The 14,051-nt window shown below is 45.8% G+C and overlaps 1 protein-coding gene across 1 annotated transcript in view; it reads right to left on the bottom strand.

Annotated features, from left to right (window-relative positions):
• Window positions 1–375: 375 nt before the first annotated feature.
• Window positions 376–14,051, bottom strand: part of ILDR2 (immunoglobulin like domain containing receptor 2) — a gene marked incomplete at both ends in the record, with an annotated part of 34,963 nt that continues 21,287 nt past the window's right edge. The window contains 6 exons of the mRNA XM_080614233.1: window positions 376–411; window positions 1,225–1,915; window positions 2,832–3,042; window positions 5,143–5,262; window positions 10,351–10,527; window positions 11,276–11,422. Of these exons, the coding sequence (XP_080470359.1) occupies window positions 376–411; window positions 1,225–1,915; window positions 2,832–3,042; window positions 5,143–5,262; window positions 10,351–10,527; window positions 11,276–11,422 (1,382 nt within the window). The remainder of the gene's footprint in view (window positions 412–1,224; window positions 1,916–2,831; window positions 3,043–5,142; window positions 5,263–10,350; window positions 10,528–11,275; window positions 11,423–14,051) is intronic.

The following is a 14,051-nucleotide window of genomic DNA, read 5'->3' on the forward strand; positions in this document are numbered from 1 at the left end:
AAGCTTCTCTCTGCACACAGGACAGGGCAAGAGGCACGCAGGCAGCCTCACTTGTAGTTCAGGGCTGCAGGGACAGTGGGGATGTGGCTGCCTTCCAGCACAAAATGGAGTGCACTGGAAAACAGGGTGCCAAAGACAGCCCTGGCCTCATATCCCTGGCAGACTCACAGAGCCTCTGAGACTGAGTACTGTTCATGGGAGTCTGTCTCTTGTGAAAGCCTCTACTCCCCCGATGAGACAAACAATAGAAACAGAGTCCATGGCCAATGGCTGCACAGGTTCACGGGAGGCTTGTCTTGCTTGTTGCTCTCTCTCTTTTCCATTGCAGTCACCTCATAGTATCCAGCCCATCAACATGACATGTCCACAACAACTTCAAACCACAAGGGACATCCTTGTTGGGAAATCGTTCTGAGAGGAAAAACAGAAGATTAAAGTCAGCAGGAAAGCACCCATGGAACACAAAGACACAGACGTAGCTTTGACAGAGACACAACAAAAGAGCAACAGCTTTGTCCTCTCACACCCCTTTCCTCTCTCACAAGTGTCACTTAAGCTGAGGCCTAACAGCCAAGCTGCTCTAGCAACAAGGTCTCACTCATGGAGCAGACTTTGGGCAGCTCCCCTTCCCCAAAAACCACGAACTCATCAGTCCTCACTAGCGTGGGCTATGGCAGGATATCTTGCTGGTATCCTGAGCGAGGAACGCCTTCAGCAAGCATGGCCCCTACGCATGCCCATGGGTATGTGCCCACAGGAGTCTGTCATCTCACCCCTTTCAGAAAGACAAGGTCTCTTACACCATGCCTTGCCATTAGCCCTGTCCCAGTCCAGAACAACAGAGCCTCTCAACTCTTCCTTAATAAGGATCAAGGCCAAAGCAATGCCCTGTGATTTCTGTAAGCCCCAGGTAAGTCCCCTTCCCTACCATGATTCTCCTAAACACTAGATGAACTGCTACTTCCTTGGATTACCAGGCCTTAGATGCCAAAAACATCCCTTACCTCTCCATACCCAGGCAATCTGGCTCTCCCCTCCATCATGAAGTCCTGTGTAGGGCTCCTACACCCACAGTGACAGCCCTCTTCCCACAGTGATGCCCCTCAACTGGGATTCCCCACTCAGACTACAGAACCCCCTTGCCCATAAACTCTGGTTAGTGACTCCTGCCTGGTGGCTCCCTGCTCAGCCTATTTGGATCAGGAGCACCAGACACGGCCTCACTGTTTTCTTGGGGTCCTTTTTCCTCTTCTTGTCAGAGGCGTTGAGGTAGGCCTGCTCCCTCGCCCTATATGAAGGGCCTCGGCTCAGCTCCCTCTCACTGTACGGGGGCAGGGTGTCCTCTTCATCCTCCTGCTCAGGCGATGATGGCGGCTGCTGTGGCTGCTGCTGAGATTTCTCGGCTTTGTAGGTAGAGGGTGGTGACCAGGCATAGTATGTTCCCCCTCCTCTCTGGCTGGGCTGCGAGCTCAGCTTCGAGGGAGTTTCGCTACAGTCACCGCTCTCATCGTAGCTCCGAGATTTCCTCTCCAACACGCTGCTGAGGTACGAGTGATCATATTTCTGGCTCCCTCCAGGCGTCCGGCTCACCAGCCTGGGCAGGTGCTTCTCCTCATGGGCCCGTCTCCGGGGTGGGCTGTATGACCAGCCCTGATCCGAGTCTGTCAGCGGCTCCCGGTTCCCTCTGCTGCGCTTGGTGTAGTACTCTTCAATGGAGCCATCCTGGTGGGGCAGCCCTCCGCTGCGGCCGCCATGTGACTCCGAGCGTTCGAAGCGCCGTGTTTCCTGGCTGTCGGCTCGCCGCATCCGCTGGCTGTAGGACTCTGCAAAGGCTGCCAGCTCGTCCATGGAGACAGCCGGCACTCCCACAGAGAAACTCTTGCGGGACAACATCTCAGACTTGGATCTCTGCTGGCTGGTGGAGAGAAGAGATAGTGTTAGAAGGCAGGATTCAGCGGCGCTCATCTCATCAGCTGCCTTCACAGGCAATGGAGAGAAAACAGGCATTCCTGGAGCATGAATCATCTGACCTGTTTTCATCATCTTCTGTAGGGAGATGCATCACATCCTCAAAATCCCTGCTTCTCTCTGCTGACTGTAAAAGCAGCTTGGCGCGGATAGCTCGGACTGTACATGTCTAATGTTACCCAAGATTAACCCCAGAGTGCACCTCCTTGTCCTCCAATACGTAGGGCTGGACTTATTTCTCCTTGGCCCCAAAGCTTGTAGGTGTATGTCCTGCTGGGAAAACCCAAGAGCCCAGCTACAAAAGCTCACAGCACAGTGATTTTGAAGCAGGTTTAAAGAAACCAAACTAGCAAAATAGTCCAGTACTTAGGGAAGGAAATCCCTGACACTTTGTTCAGAAGACTGGGCTGCTGGTATGTGAGCGAAGGATGTGGTATCTCTTCTAGGCATTAGAGTGACAGTCCTTCAGGCCTGGCATACAGGTCCTGCTGCACCAAAGCACCAGGGTGTGACTCTCAATCAGTGCATCAGCACTAGGAAGTGCTGGAAGGATCAGGTACAAATCTCAAGAAAGCATTTTTGGGAAGGGTGGTTTGGTTTCCTACTGATCTCACTTTTACGTCCCACTGGAATGGGGTTGGTACCTAGCTTTGCCCAGCTGGGTAGGCTTCAGCCGGCTTGTGGGAATCAGATTCATTCTGACCTCATCTAGCGACATCTCCAGATTTCATGTTTCTCTCTAACCCTCTGTCCTGCTGAGCAGAACTGGAGCAGCAGGAAATTGAGAAGAGCTATCAGTCCATCTGTCCCTTCTCCTTTCTACTTACCCAGATATAGCTGCTTCCCAACATGGTGCTCCTCACCTGTGCCAGAAAGTATCCCGCTCATCTCTGTAATCAGAGACAGCCTGTGATCTGGACGTGCTGCCCCCACCCATTACTCCAGCCCAATATTCAGCATCGCCATCCAGGTCCCCGGCAGGAGGCAGAGGTTTCCTTCGTGACTGACGGTAGGGCTGACGGAAGTTCAGGTCCTCTTCATGCAAAGAGCTGAGTTCAGAGATGGTGTTGTTATCTGTAGGGGATGTTACAAAAAATAAATGAGATAGGTTTTACCTGATAACATGTGCGAGAAGGGAGGGGAGGACAGGACAGGAACACTGTGGTAAGCCCAGATGCAGCTTTTCCAGAAAGAAGCTGAGCTGCCCTGTTAGAAAGAAGTCAAAATGGAATCCCAGGCCCTCCTCCAAACCCTTGACTGTTCCTGCCCAAGATTCCTGCGGCTCAGTTTGGACATAGAGCTGCTGTTAGACCTACAGGTCTTCTAAATTGGTAGCTGGCAGCCAGGTGAGATATTCTAAGATCATCACACATCGCATCAGATGGCTGTGTTCCAGATAACAGTCCAACCTTCATGTAGAAATCCCTCCTTAGCCCTGCTTCACTAACAAGAGAGCTGTGCCGCCTCGTGAGGTGGGCACTGAGCTTGGTGGAATATCATCACAGCAGTTGTGCCACCTCTTCCTTTCCTGGTATAAAACAGGCTGGCTCTGGATTTGGCCTGACTTGCACAGCTAAAACAAACCCAACCCCCTCAAAAAAAGATGAACAAAAAAGTAAGAGACTGTCTGAATCACTGTCAGTCTGTACCCTGTCAAGCACATTGACATCTGGAGGCCTGACATACCAATCTGGAGAGGTCTTTTTATAGTAGATCTTGTGGGTGGAGAATACAGTGTGCTCAGCAGTGACTGTTTTAGAAGTATATATAATTTGTTAGTTATGCCTAATCTGTACAGAGCTTTGAGGTAGTGTCATTCCCTAACACACTTTCATTGATTTGCAGGATCTCACACGTGTTTTAAATGAGCTGCTACCAGTGCCTAATGTGGGTTAGTTCTGCATGAGTCGGATGCTGCTGGGGGAACTGAGCCCCCAGCCTGTTCCTCCAACAGAACAGCTAGAGGATAACAATCAGCAGTGCAAGCCCTCCTCATGCACACACCTTGTCCCACCACTGCACCTCTGCCTCCTAATGTGGAAAGATCGTCACTTGGGTTTGTACTCTGACACCCATTCAGTGCAGCCTCAGCCATTCTTTAGGGAAATAAAGCTTGCAAAAGGCTATCAGAAGACAGTGAGGAGGTCCACACAGAAGTTCTGAGTTTGTATCATGTCCCTATTCACCACCCTCCTGCCCTTGACCAGCACCTGTCCGACTGCCAAGCTGTTGTACTGATGTGTTTGCCACCTCTGATCTTATGTTGACCAGTGTCACAAAATCTGATGAACCCCTAGTTTCTCGGATCTTTCTTGTAGTGCCTGCTCCTTCTGCAGGGCAACAGCCACTCCAAACAACCTTTCTGCATCCTCCAAACCACACCATGGTTATTGCAGCCCACAAAAGATGCTTTTAACAGAATCATCCCTCTCTTATTTTGTCATATTAGGAATTTACAGTCACCACACTGTAAGGGACGTAGAAGGTGTGAAGACAATATCCCAGCTATTATCACACCACAGGATGTAGAAGGCATTGCAGATGTTGATGATTCAAAAGTTTAATTATCCACGTAGACAATTTTCATGAGCATCTTGGTATCTCTCACCTTATTTGTTCTGTGATGATTAGGTAAGCAGCAAATCTTTAAAATCAGAACATAGAACCATAGGATCATAGAATAGTTAGGGTTGGAAAGGACCTTAAGATCATCAAGTTCCAACCCCCCTGCCATGGGCAGGGACACCTCACACTAATCCATGCCACCCAAGGCTCTGTCCAACCTGGCCCTGCACATCGCCAGGGATGGAGCATTCACAATCTCCCTGGGCAACCCATTCCAGTGCCTCACTGCCCTAACAGTAATGAACTTCTTCCTTGTATCCAATCTAAACTTCCCCTGCTTAAGTTTGAACCCGTTACCCCTTGTCCTATCACTACAGTTCCTAATGAATAGTCCATCCCCAGCATCCCTTTAGCCCCCCTTCAGATACTGGACTTGCAGATGCCTGAAATCTATTCAGGCATCTATTCAACTGCCCCAAGTACCATATGCTGGACATCATATCCTAGAGGATGGCTCTAAGGCAAAGCCAGTGAACTTTTAACTATGAGTATGCACACTTTTTCAGGTCAGTGAGAAAAACAAATAATCAAACCATGCTTGTTCCTCACATCGTTCTCGCATCGTTCTCCTAGCTGGGTCAAACTGAGCCAGTTCTTTCTCCACATAGTAAAGCACCTTCATTGAGTCCCTTTCCTTGTCAGCCTGGATCCTGTAACCTTTGCACACTGCTAGAGAACAAAGAAAAGCATTAGTGGAAAACACGTTTAAGTCCAAGGAGACTTTCTGACAATATTGCTTCTACAGTTGAGCTCATGCCTGCAGGCAGGTAGGCTGCATCTTCCAAAACAGACTGAGTCAGTCTTTGCTTCAGAAGAAATCTGTCTGTAACGTGGGATGTGTAGCTGTGAGCAGCTGCATCATTTATAAAGTTTGCAGTAACAGCAAAAATGATTTGGAAATGCCCAATCTGTACAATCAAATGCATCAAGTGGTGTCACTGCCACAGAGTGATTCCACCCCCCCCAGAGGATGGCAGAAAGAAAAGCACTCATTTCCCCTTCCTCAGCACTCCAGAAAGGATTCGTCATGGTATGGGAGAAGCAGTCCCAGAAGATGAGGCTTCCTCTACGCATCAGGGGCTGTAAGCTCTCAGTCTGCAGGGGAAGCAGGTGGCTGAGCATTTGGGAGCTATCACTCGGCAGACCACTCCTCCCATCCCTATGAATTCGGCTCACGCAGGTTGAAGAGCATGTGGTAGGAGAAGCTCCAGAGAATACAGAAGGAAACACAGGAAGTCCCATAAAGTACATCACAGTGCTTTGAGATGTATGCTGAACCTAATGATGAGGCCAACCAGACCACTGGGTAACTGAAGCTGCCTACTCTGGTGTTCTTTACATGCTTGATTTAATAGAAAAGGTGTGTTTTGCACATATATTAAGTACTTGATTCCTGAGATTACTCCATTTGCAGGGAAGTCTGGGCAGCTCTTTTGGTTTTCCCACATTCCTGAGTGCAGAAAAGAAGCTCCTACACACCTGGAGCCACAGCAGCTCTTTCTTACTCCAGCAGGCTGGCTCCATGCACACTTTGCCTGCTAATCCTATGAAGAGCCTGACTATCTCAGGGCAGGTCTATAGTCAGCAAGCACAGAACCCCACCTATCAGGATTTTGAAGAAAATAAGGCTTTTATAGCAGATTATTTAAGAAAAATCTCAGCCTGAGGCTATTTTAAGACTGACAGAAACACAGGTCTAAGTACAAACCAGTACTACAAGCCTCAGATTCAGCCTCGTTAAAAAACTGCTCGAGGACAATTCACTTAGCACTACAAAATGGAGCCCGTCTGCCTTGCATAGGGTTATAATGTTCCCTTGTGTGAATACTGCAGTGTTGCATGAGTGCTCCTCTTGTGGCACGATTTAAATACTTGGACAGTGGTTTTGAACCAACCTGGTTTTTCTGTTTTATCCCACACTCCGATACTTTAAGCTACTAACATATGGGTTTGATGGTACGTTGCATAGTATGCACTGTGTGGGCTGAACAAGGACTTGGCAGAGGTATTTTTAGGCACCTTCTGTACGAAACTGCATGTGCATGTGCTATTAAATAACCATGCCCTGCTTCAGAAACGGCTGTGCCATGAAATGGATGGAATGATTCCTGTAATAATCCTACAAATTGCTTCAGGAGGAAATTGCATTACTGTGGGTTTTGACTGTGCACGTGTAAGGTAAGTAACTACATCCTGAAATACTACCTTGTCTATGTGTATTTGGGAAAGGTATTAGATGTTAAAACATAATATGGGTCTGTCGGGGTCCTGCTTTCAAAGTCTCTCCAGACAGCTTAGCTGACAGCAGTCTGAGTTTTGCTATGTTTTATTATCCCCACGAATGTGTGCACAATGACTGCAAATGCACACAGTGATTTACAGAACACAAGGAACCCTGCCTCTGCCTTCCAAAGTGGAAGACCATCAAGTCTCTTAGGAGTGAGGCTGCTGCTATGAAGAGGGGCTGGACTGACTGACTTCAGAAGTGATGACTCCAGCTGCACTCTGCAAGCAATAGCACCTCACCGTCACTGCTGACCTCTGTCTCGTACCTTGCTAGGAAAGGAGCCTCCCAATATCCTTTCTTCTAATGTGTCTACTAGGATGCCTAGGCTGCCACTATTTTATACCCAGGGGTGCAAACAAGCATCAGCTGGAAATTACTCTGACCTACTAACAACCTTTTGGGAACTTGAACAGGCAGCTTCCAAACTCCGTCTCCCCAGAGCCGCTACTCATGCTGAGGCTGTGCCAGGTATCTACTGGGGCAGCATCTATAGCTCCTGGAACTGATGGAGACTTCTCTAATTAGCTAGGTTTCATGCTAGCTTCATGCTCGACTTGCTATTGCAGCTGTGTATTAAGGGCAAGTAAATTTATTGGTTAATTCTGTAAGCATCTAGAAATTAACTTCAAATTTAAATCTGCAAAGATGACCACGAACAGCTCATAAAAAGTGTTTTCCATGACAGATGAAGGATATTTTGTGTCCACGTTTATCTATTACTTTTCACAACTGAATGTTCAACTTCCTAAATCTCTTTATTACTCCTTTATGTGAGAACCAAAGATACTATTGCTTCCTCCTCACATCCTTCTTCATCTGTAAATTGCCAGAATCCTTTAATAAGGTCTGAATATTTTTAGACCCATCTTAATTATAAGGGAATAAAGATGCAGAGACATTAACCACTTGTCCAGAACTATTCACTGAAGTCAAAGGGAATGGAACATTTTTCCCTGTTAGACCATATCTTCTTCTCCTGAACACTTCACAAATTTCTGATGTTTAATTTGTATTTAACTAGACACTTTCTTTATTCTTCTGTGGGTGGAACCAAGTCAGCCAAAACTGTGAGCTGCTTCCCTCCCCAGAAAGGACAGCATTGCTATTTTTTTTCAGACAAATGTGATTAGGAAGTAAATGATGTCTCATCATTATACGCTTTCCATATGAAAGGTCTGGAGTCCACTTCTTTGATCAAAAGCTTCCCTGCGTGCATGTTTTAAGGAATCTACGCAAGAGTCTTCAGGTAACTACTGCATTTAAAATAGACAGAGCATACATCCTAGCTTATGTGTTCCCAACACTCTTCTAAAGAAAGATGAAAGTTTTTGGTTCTTTTTATCCTGTTCAGACCTAAATTTAGGATAGAGTTCCTAGGCTTCACTGGAGCTTTGTCACATGGGTTTTATGTAACCCTAGACAAATCTTCTAAATATCCTCATGCCTATGTTTGCTCACTGTATCACCTCAAAAGGGTCATTTCTAAGCACAGAAACTATCTAGGGCAAAGGCTGTCCTTTGTAGCCTGGCATTGGAGAATCATCCAATCTCTGTCCTCCAGCACTTCTGACCCCATTTTTTTAAATAAACTTAACAGAAAGGTTGAAGTCTCAAAGATGCCAAATTTCAGATCAGACCTACATCAGCTATGTGGGGGACACAGAAACCATAATTAGTGCTCTTCCTGAGAAAAGGCCTTTATTATAAACCCAGTCACTACCTGCTTTGTTTAGCTTCCTGTCTGGCCAACAAGCAAATAAATAGCTTGGAAAAGCCACGTAATGCTTTCTCTGCTACAGCCTGTAATTAGGGGATATTCTGGTGGTGTAAAGGGCCTTAAGAAGGGTATCACCCTTCCTTAGCTCCACAGCTCAAGGAACACCTTAAAACAATAGGTGTGTGGTCCAGAAGGGTTTGTCCATAATATTGCAAAAACTATTAATTAAAAATAAAAAGCTGAAGAACATCTGATGTCTTGCCACAAGAGATAAAGCTTTATAATAATGGCTTTTTTCTCTGCAATACATAGTATTTCCTGTCAAGTCCTGAGCTGAGTGATTAAGCCCAGCCAGCTGATGTGGACTATATAATAAATGCATCTATCTGTGTAATGGGATGCTGAGAGCCATTTCATTTGATTACCAAACACATCCAGTTTCTTATTCTGCATTTGTGCTCTGCTAGTAATGTACAGCACAGACAAGACTGGGGCTGTGATCTGACTCTTAAAAAAATCCCTGGAGTTCCATGGCCAACCCCACACTCTACATGCAGTGACATTTTTCACAGGAGAAAAAAAGAAATAAGCATCGGGCTGTCATTTCTCATCTTCTGACAAAGGTTTTTGAGTTGGATACGTTGTGCTTTGTATCAGTGATTGACTTATTTCCTATTTCGAAATGCTCCATTCCACAGCTCTGTTTTGATTTCAAGTGGGGGGGGGAAAGTATGACTGTTAAAGGAAAATACTATTTGCAATTCCAGAAGGTTCATATACTGTATATATAATACACAGGGTTGTTCCAAAAGCTTAATTATTTGATTATGCTACTTGATTTTGTCTTTCCAGAAGTGTCTTATCACACTGTCATGAGAAAATTTAACAAACTATAATTACTGTAGTGCTTTGAAACCAAGCATGTGGCTGGATGAATGGCAAACATACTGTGTCAGTATGGTGACTGCATTGGTGAGAGTCACTTTCTGCTGTAGCATGTTTGAATTTAGACAGCCACTCTGATCCTGAAATGCTAGCGTTAAAGAACTAGCGTGTGGCTAAACAGCTACCCTGGTTTTCCTTGATGAGAAGTGACCCTCACCAAGAGAGTCGTCATACTTACACCCTACGCCTGACATTTATCCACAACTCCTTTCTAGTTAGAAGTCTTCTATCACTCGTATTTTCTAAATACAAAGGCTGAACAAAAAGTGACCTACTGACTTCTGTAAGACAGGGGAGGGGATCCAGTGCAAATATTCTTAGGGAGAAACACCGAGGGAGCACATCCCTGCACCCAAAATGCCATGGGGACAGTAAAACACACTTCAGCAAGATCTGCTGCCAGAGGGCAAGCAGAGTAGGAAGAACAGCTTACCAAAAGAAAGCAGCCTGCAAAACATCATCTCTAAAGAGAAAACAGCCACTGCCTCTGCTCCCCTGAAATTGTTTTTTGTCCTCCACTAGTAAACATTTGCAGTAGTAATGAGAGGGGTTTCAGTTACGAACTTGAGCCTCCCATTCCCTGCTCACCTGATTAGGCACCCACAAACTGGCACTGTGCTGATGGCACTAGAAAAGTTGGACCATGTGGCCCTAAGAGATGCAAATGTCATTGTGACAGCCGGGATTAAAATGCAGTTTCTCTGTGTTTCTCCTGTTCACACCACTCTATCAATGACAATCATTCCTCCCTTTCCCAGCCCCACTCCCGGTAAGAGGACTGAATGTTATGCCTTGCACTGCAAATTACCATTTTGGCTTCCTCCACTGGTGTCACCTGGGGCTAAGGGAGGAGGGTGCGACTTATCCATCAGCACAGCAGGAGATGGGACACCAGTCACAGGAACAGTGGGGATGTAGTATGCACCTGGCATGGAAGAGACTGGAGGAGGGTACCCAGCTTTTGCTGCTTTGCCTGCTACATACACTGAAAAAGAAAAAGAAGAGTAGTCAGCACCACGCTGGCCTACCACAGACCCACACAGCATATGGCTGAAACCTGCGCATCACCAACACTGGTGACAGCCCAGCAGGAGACAACTGGACATATGAAATTACAAGGACCAATCTGAACCTCTCTAAGCCTCAAAAGGCACTGAGGGGAGTTTAAAAAATGCACACAGCAGGTCAGATGAGCCCTGCAAGATGCCCAGCAATTGAAAGAAATTCAGGGTGTTAGAGCTGGCATCATCACTGACATGATTTAGTTCAGCTTTAAAAACAACTGATGACTCAAACAACAGGGATGAGGCTTATGAAAATTGACATATTTGCTTGAGCCTGACCAGAAACCTTGCTGGGTCATCTGGATTTTGCACTGTTGTAGAGGGCAGCTGCTTTGCATTGCTGTGAAGAAACATCCCAGGATGCTTTTAGCTCTGACCCGCAACATTCACTGACACGACAACAACTCCGGAAGGGGAGCATGACACTTTGGAGAAACAGGCACAGCAGGCAAGGCAGAGAGGGCTTGGGGAATTACATTTGTAATTAACTTTGAGAGCTCAACAATTAAGCAATAGGTCAGATGCTTCACTCCGTAAGAACTAGTTCTTTAGTCAAGCAAAGTGCTCAGGGCAAAGGAAGTAATGTTAAGCAGATTCTCCTCCTGTTCTGCCAGGGAGCAGAAGTAGCACAGGAGAAGATTTGCACCAGGCTTGGACAGGGTCACTCACAGGCCCGGGGACAGCAGCAGGACTCAGGACAGCAGGGGCAGCGGACATAACAGCAGCAGCTGTGTGGGCAGCACTGGCACCAGCAGATCCCCACCAGGAGGAAGAACAGGAATGCCCCCAGGATCACCAGGCCCACAAAGACCCACTCTGGAAAATAAGGGGAGAAACAAGATACTTACAGAATTGCACATTGCTGTGAAAGGGGAGAGCATAAGTGCAAAACACATAGGTGAATAACAGAAGCTGACTCCCTGTGGGTCTAGGACTACATCCTCCTCTGTGTCAAAGCAGAAATGGCACACTATAGTGAGAAATGGAGCTATAGAATGGTCCCTTGCAATGTCTCTGGCTGGCTGAGAGGCAGGAGCTCTGCTCTTCCGCAGCACAGAAACCCTTCACCCCACAGAAGACCTGCACAAATACTGCAGGATATGCTCCATTACTAAAACACTACATCCATTAGTGTTTGGATCTCGTCAAAGCCTCATTCTTCCTTGCCATGTTCATGTCCTGCTTGTGTGTTTGTTCCTTACCCACATCCTAGTTTTAATGGGACAAACGCTGGTGCAAAGCATGCTATAAATAGGCCAGTAAATGAGCCAAGCCTGCCTCTTCGCAACTGGGCTCACACAGGCAATTATTCTTTTCAATGTGCCAAACGAACATCCTATTCAGGTGCTGCAGCCAGCCAGCAAGCCTAACAACCATGTTTTCTATCCCCTGCTGAAGCCTCAGATGTTATCTGCCAGGCCCCAAAAGGGAGCAGCTGAAAAACACTCAACGCATGAAACCACAGAAGAGCTGGTCCACGAAAAACAGGATGGGGTTGAATGGGAAGGGGCAGCAGCTGTAGTGGGAGCAGATAAGGCTGCTGGGGCAGCTCCCAACCCTGCACATGGCTGTCCGCCACACTTGGCAGGAGATGGCGTGCAGAGCTGTGCCTACTGCCATGTGGGAATTCCGTGGATAAGCGAAATGGTTGGTGAAAACATCCCAGCAAAGGAACTTCAAGACCTGGAACATACAGGAGGCCCGGAGTTGGTTTAAACTCATTAGAAAGATGCACCAACCTATCTAGAAGTCAGAGGGCTGGTAGGGAGAACTCCAGGTGTACCCAGGTTAGAAACGAACCATGGAAAGATGGTGAGAAAGCAAAGAAAGTAGTGGGGCTGCCTTGAACTAGGGTAGGGTTTATCCCCACACCCACCCCAGTGGGAAGAAAGCATCAGAACACTGATACCAAACAGAAGTCTAGCATTCACTAAGGGGTTTCCTGGTACATTATCATTAGATGAAGAGGTATTGATACAAGGATTACAATGTGAGTACAGAATCACGCTGGAAGAATAGTGCACCTCTCACCTGTGCCGCTAAGCTGAAAAGCCAAGGAAAAATGTTTCACTTGGAACAATCAAACCAGATTCCTTTTCTAGTTCTTAGTAAAATGCAAAAATAATACATGTCAATTTTGATTAATCCACAGCATTCTGTCTGAATGAAAGTAAAATTCTTTGCTTTGTTGGAGTTTTCCTTAACTCTTTTACAAACAACTCCCCTTTTTAAAAGCCATTTTAAATCTAGAACTTAAAATTCCCCTTAAAAAAAGACAGTGAGAGATCTGGCATTCACAAATCGAAATACTTCAGAAATGTCAAGTGAAATGTTTTATATTTTTTGAATATTTTACTTATTTTTTGGCTGAAACAGATGAATTTCATTTAAACTTACAGATAATTTTGGACCTTGTGGAGTAATTTTTTGGGGTGAAATTACTATATATTGAGAAAAGTTCAGCTACTGAATAAGGAAATGGCTGGAGGGAAGCATTCATGAATGGAAAAGTAAAAGCTGAGAGGAGATCACTTATACAGTTCCTCAAGTGATGGTTCTAGGTGCTATCTTAATATCTTCATGAATGACTTTGACACAGAAAATAAGAATGTATCAATGTATCTTGAGGGTAAGTGGTAGCAAAGCATTGTCATTAAAGATGAAGATTGGGATATGTTACAGAGACAGCTGTCCTTAGGCCTACACTAAGAAACATGAAATGCAGCAATATATTGAATCTGAAGTCATACAGCAATACTTTCAAGGTCACATGTTCAAAGATTCAGAACAATTTGTGTTCCAAACATGGTTTTGTTAGTTGGAAACAATAAAAACCAAGAGAAATTACCCAATGTCTATCATAGGACAGTTGTAACCACTTAGGCAATACAGCCACAGAAACAGCAAATGTACTCCTACACCCAACAGACGAGGATTTCCAGGAGCAGTAAGGAAATACTAATGCCCTCATACAAGGCCTCCATGTAACTTCATCTGAAGTTACTGATGTTATTATACAGCTCTTTGGACAAGAAAAGATGAATTCAGGTTGGAGCTGATGCAAAGCAGGGATTTGAGAGGATAAAGTGACTTGATAGCCTGCCTGGCAGCAGGAGAGCTAAAGCTTGCTGTGTTAGTCTATTAAAAAGAGGGCTGAGAGTAGATGTAGCTGATGCCTGTTAATATGCTAGGAGGATGAACACCAGGAGGAAAACCAGGTATTAAAGGTCTTATATAAATGGGCATAAACAGGCTACAAGTAATGTAGGTGGAAGCTACAAGAAGCACATCAAAGCAAGTGATCCAATGCCAAACCTGAACTACCCTTAAGCTTGCTAAGCTTATGGGAAGGATAAATTTAATGACACTCGGGATAGTAATCAAGATAGCGAGCCATATTATTCTGTACTGCACTTCCTAATATATACCAATCTGAGCAGGGCAA

This window comes from Psittacula echo, assembly GCF_963264785.1.
Source record: "Psittacula echo genome assembly, chromosome: 3".
Taxonomy (NCBI): domain Eukaryota; kingdom Metazoa; phylum Chordata; class Aves; order Psittaciformes; family Psittacidae; genus Psittacula; species Psittacula echo.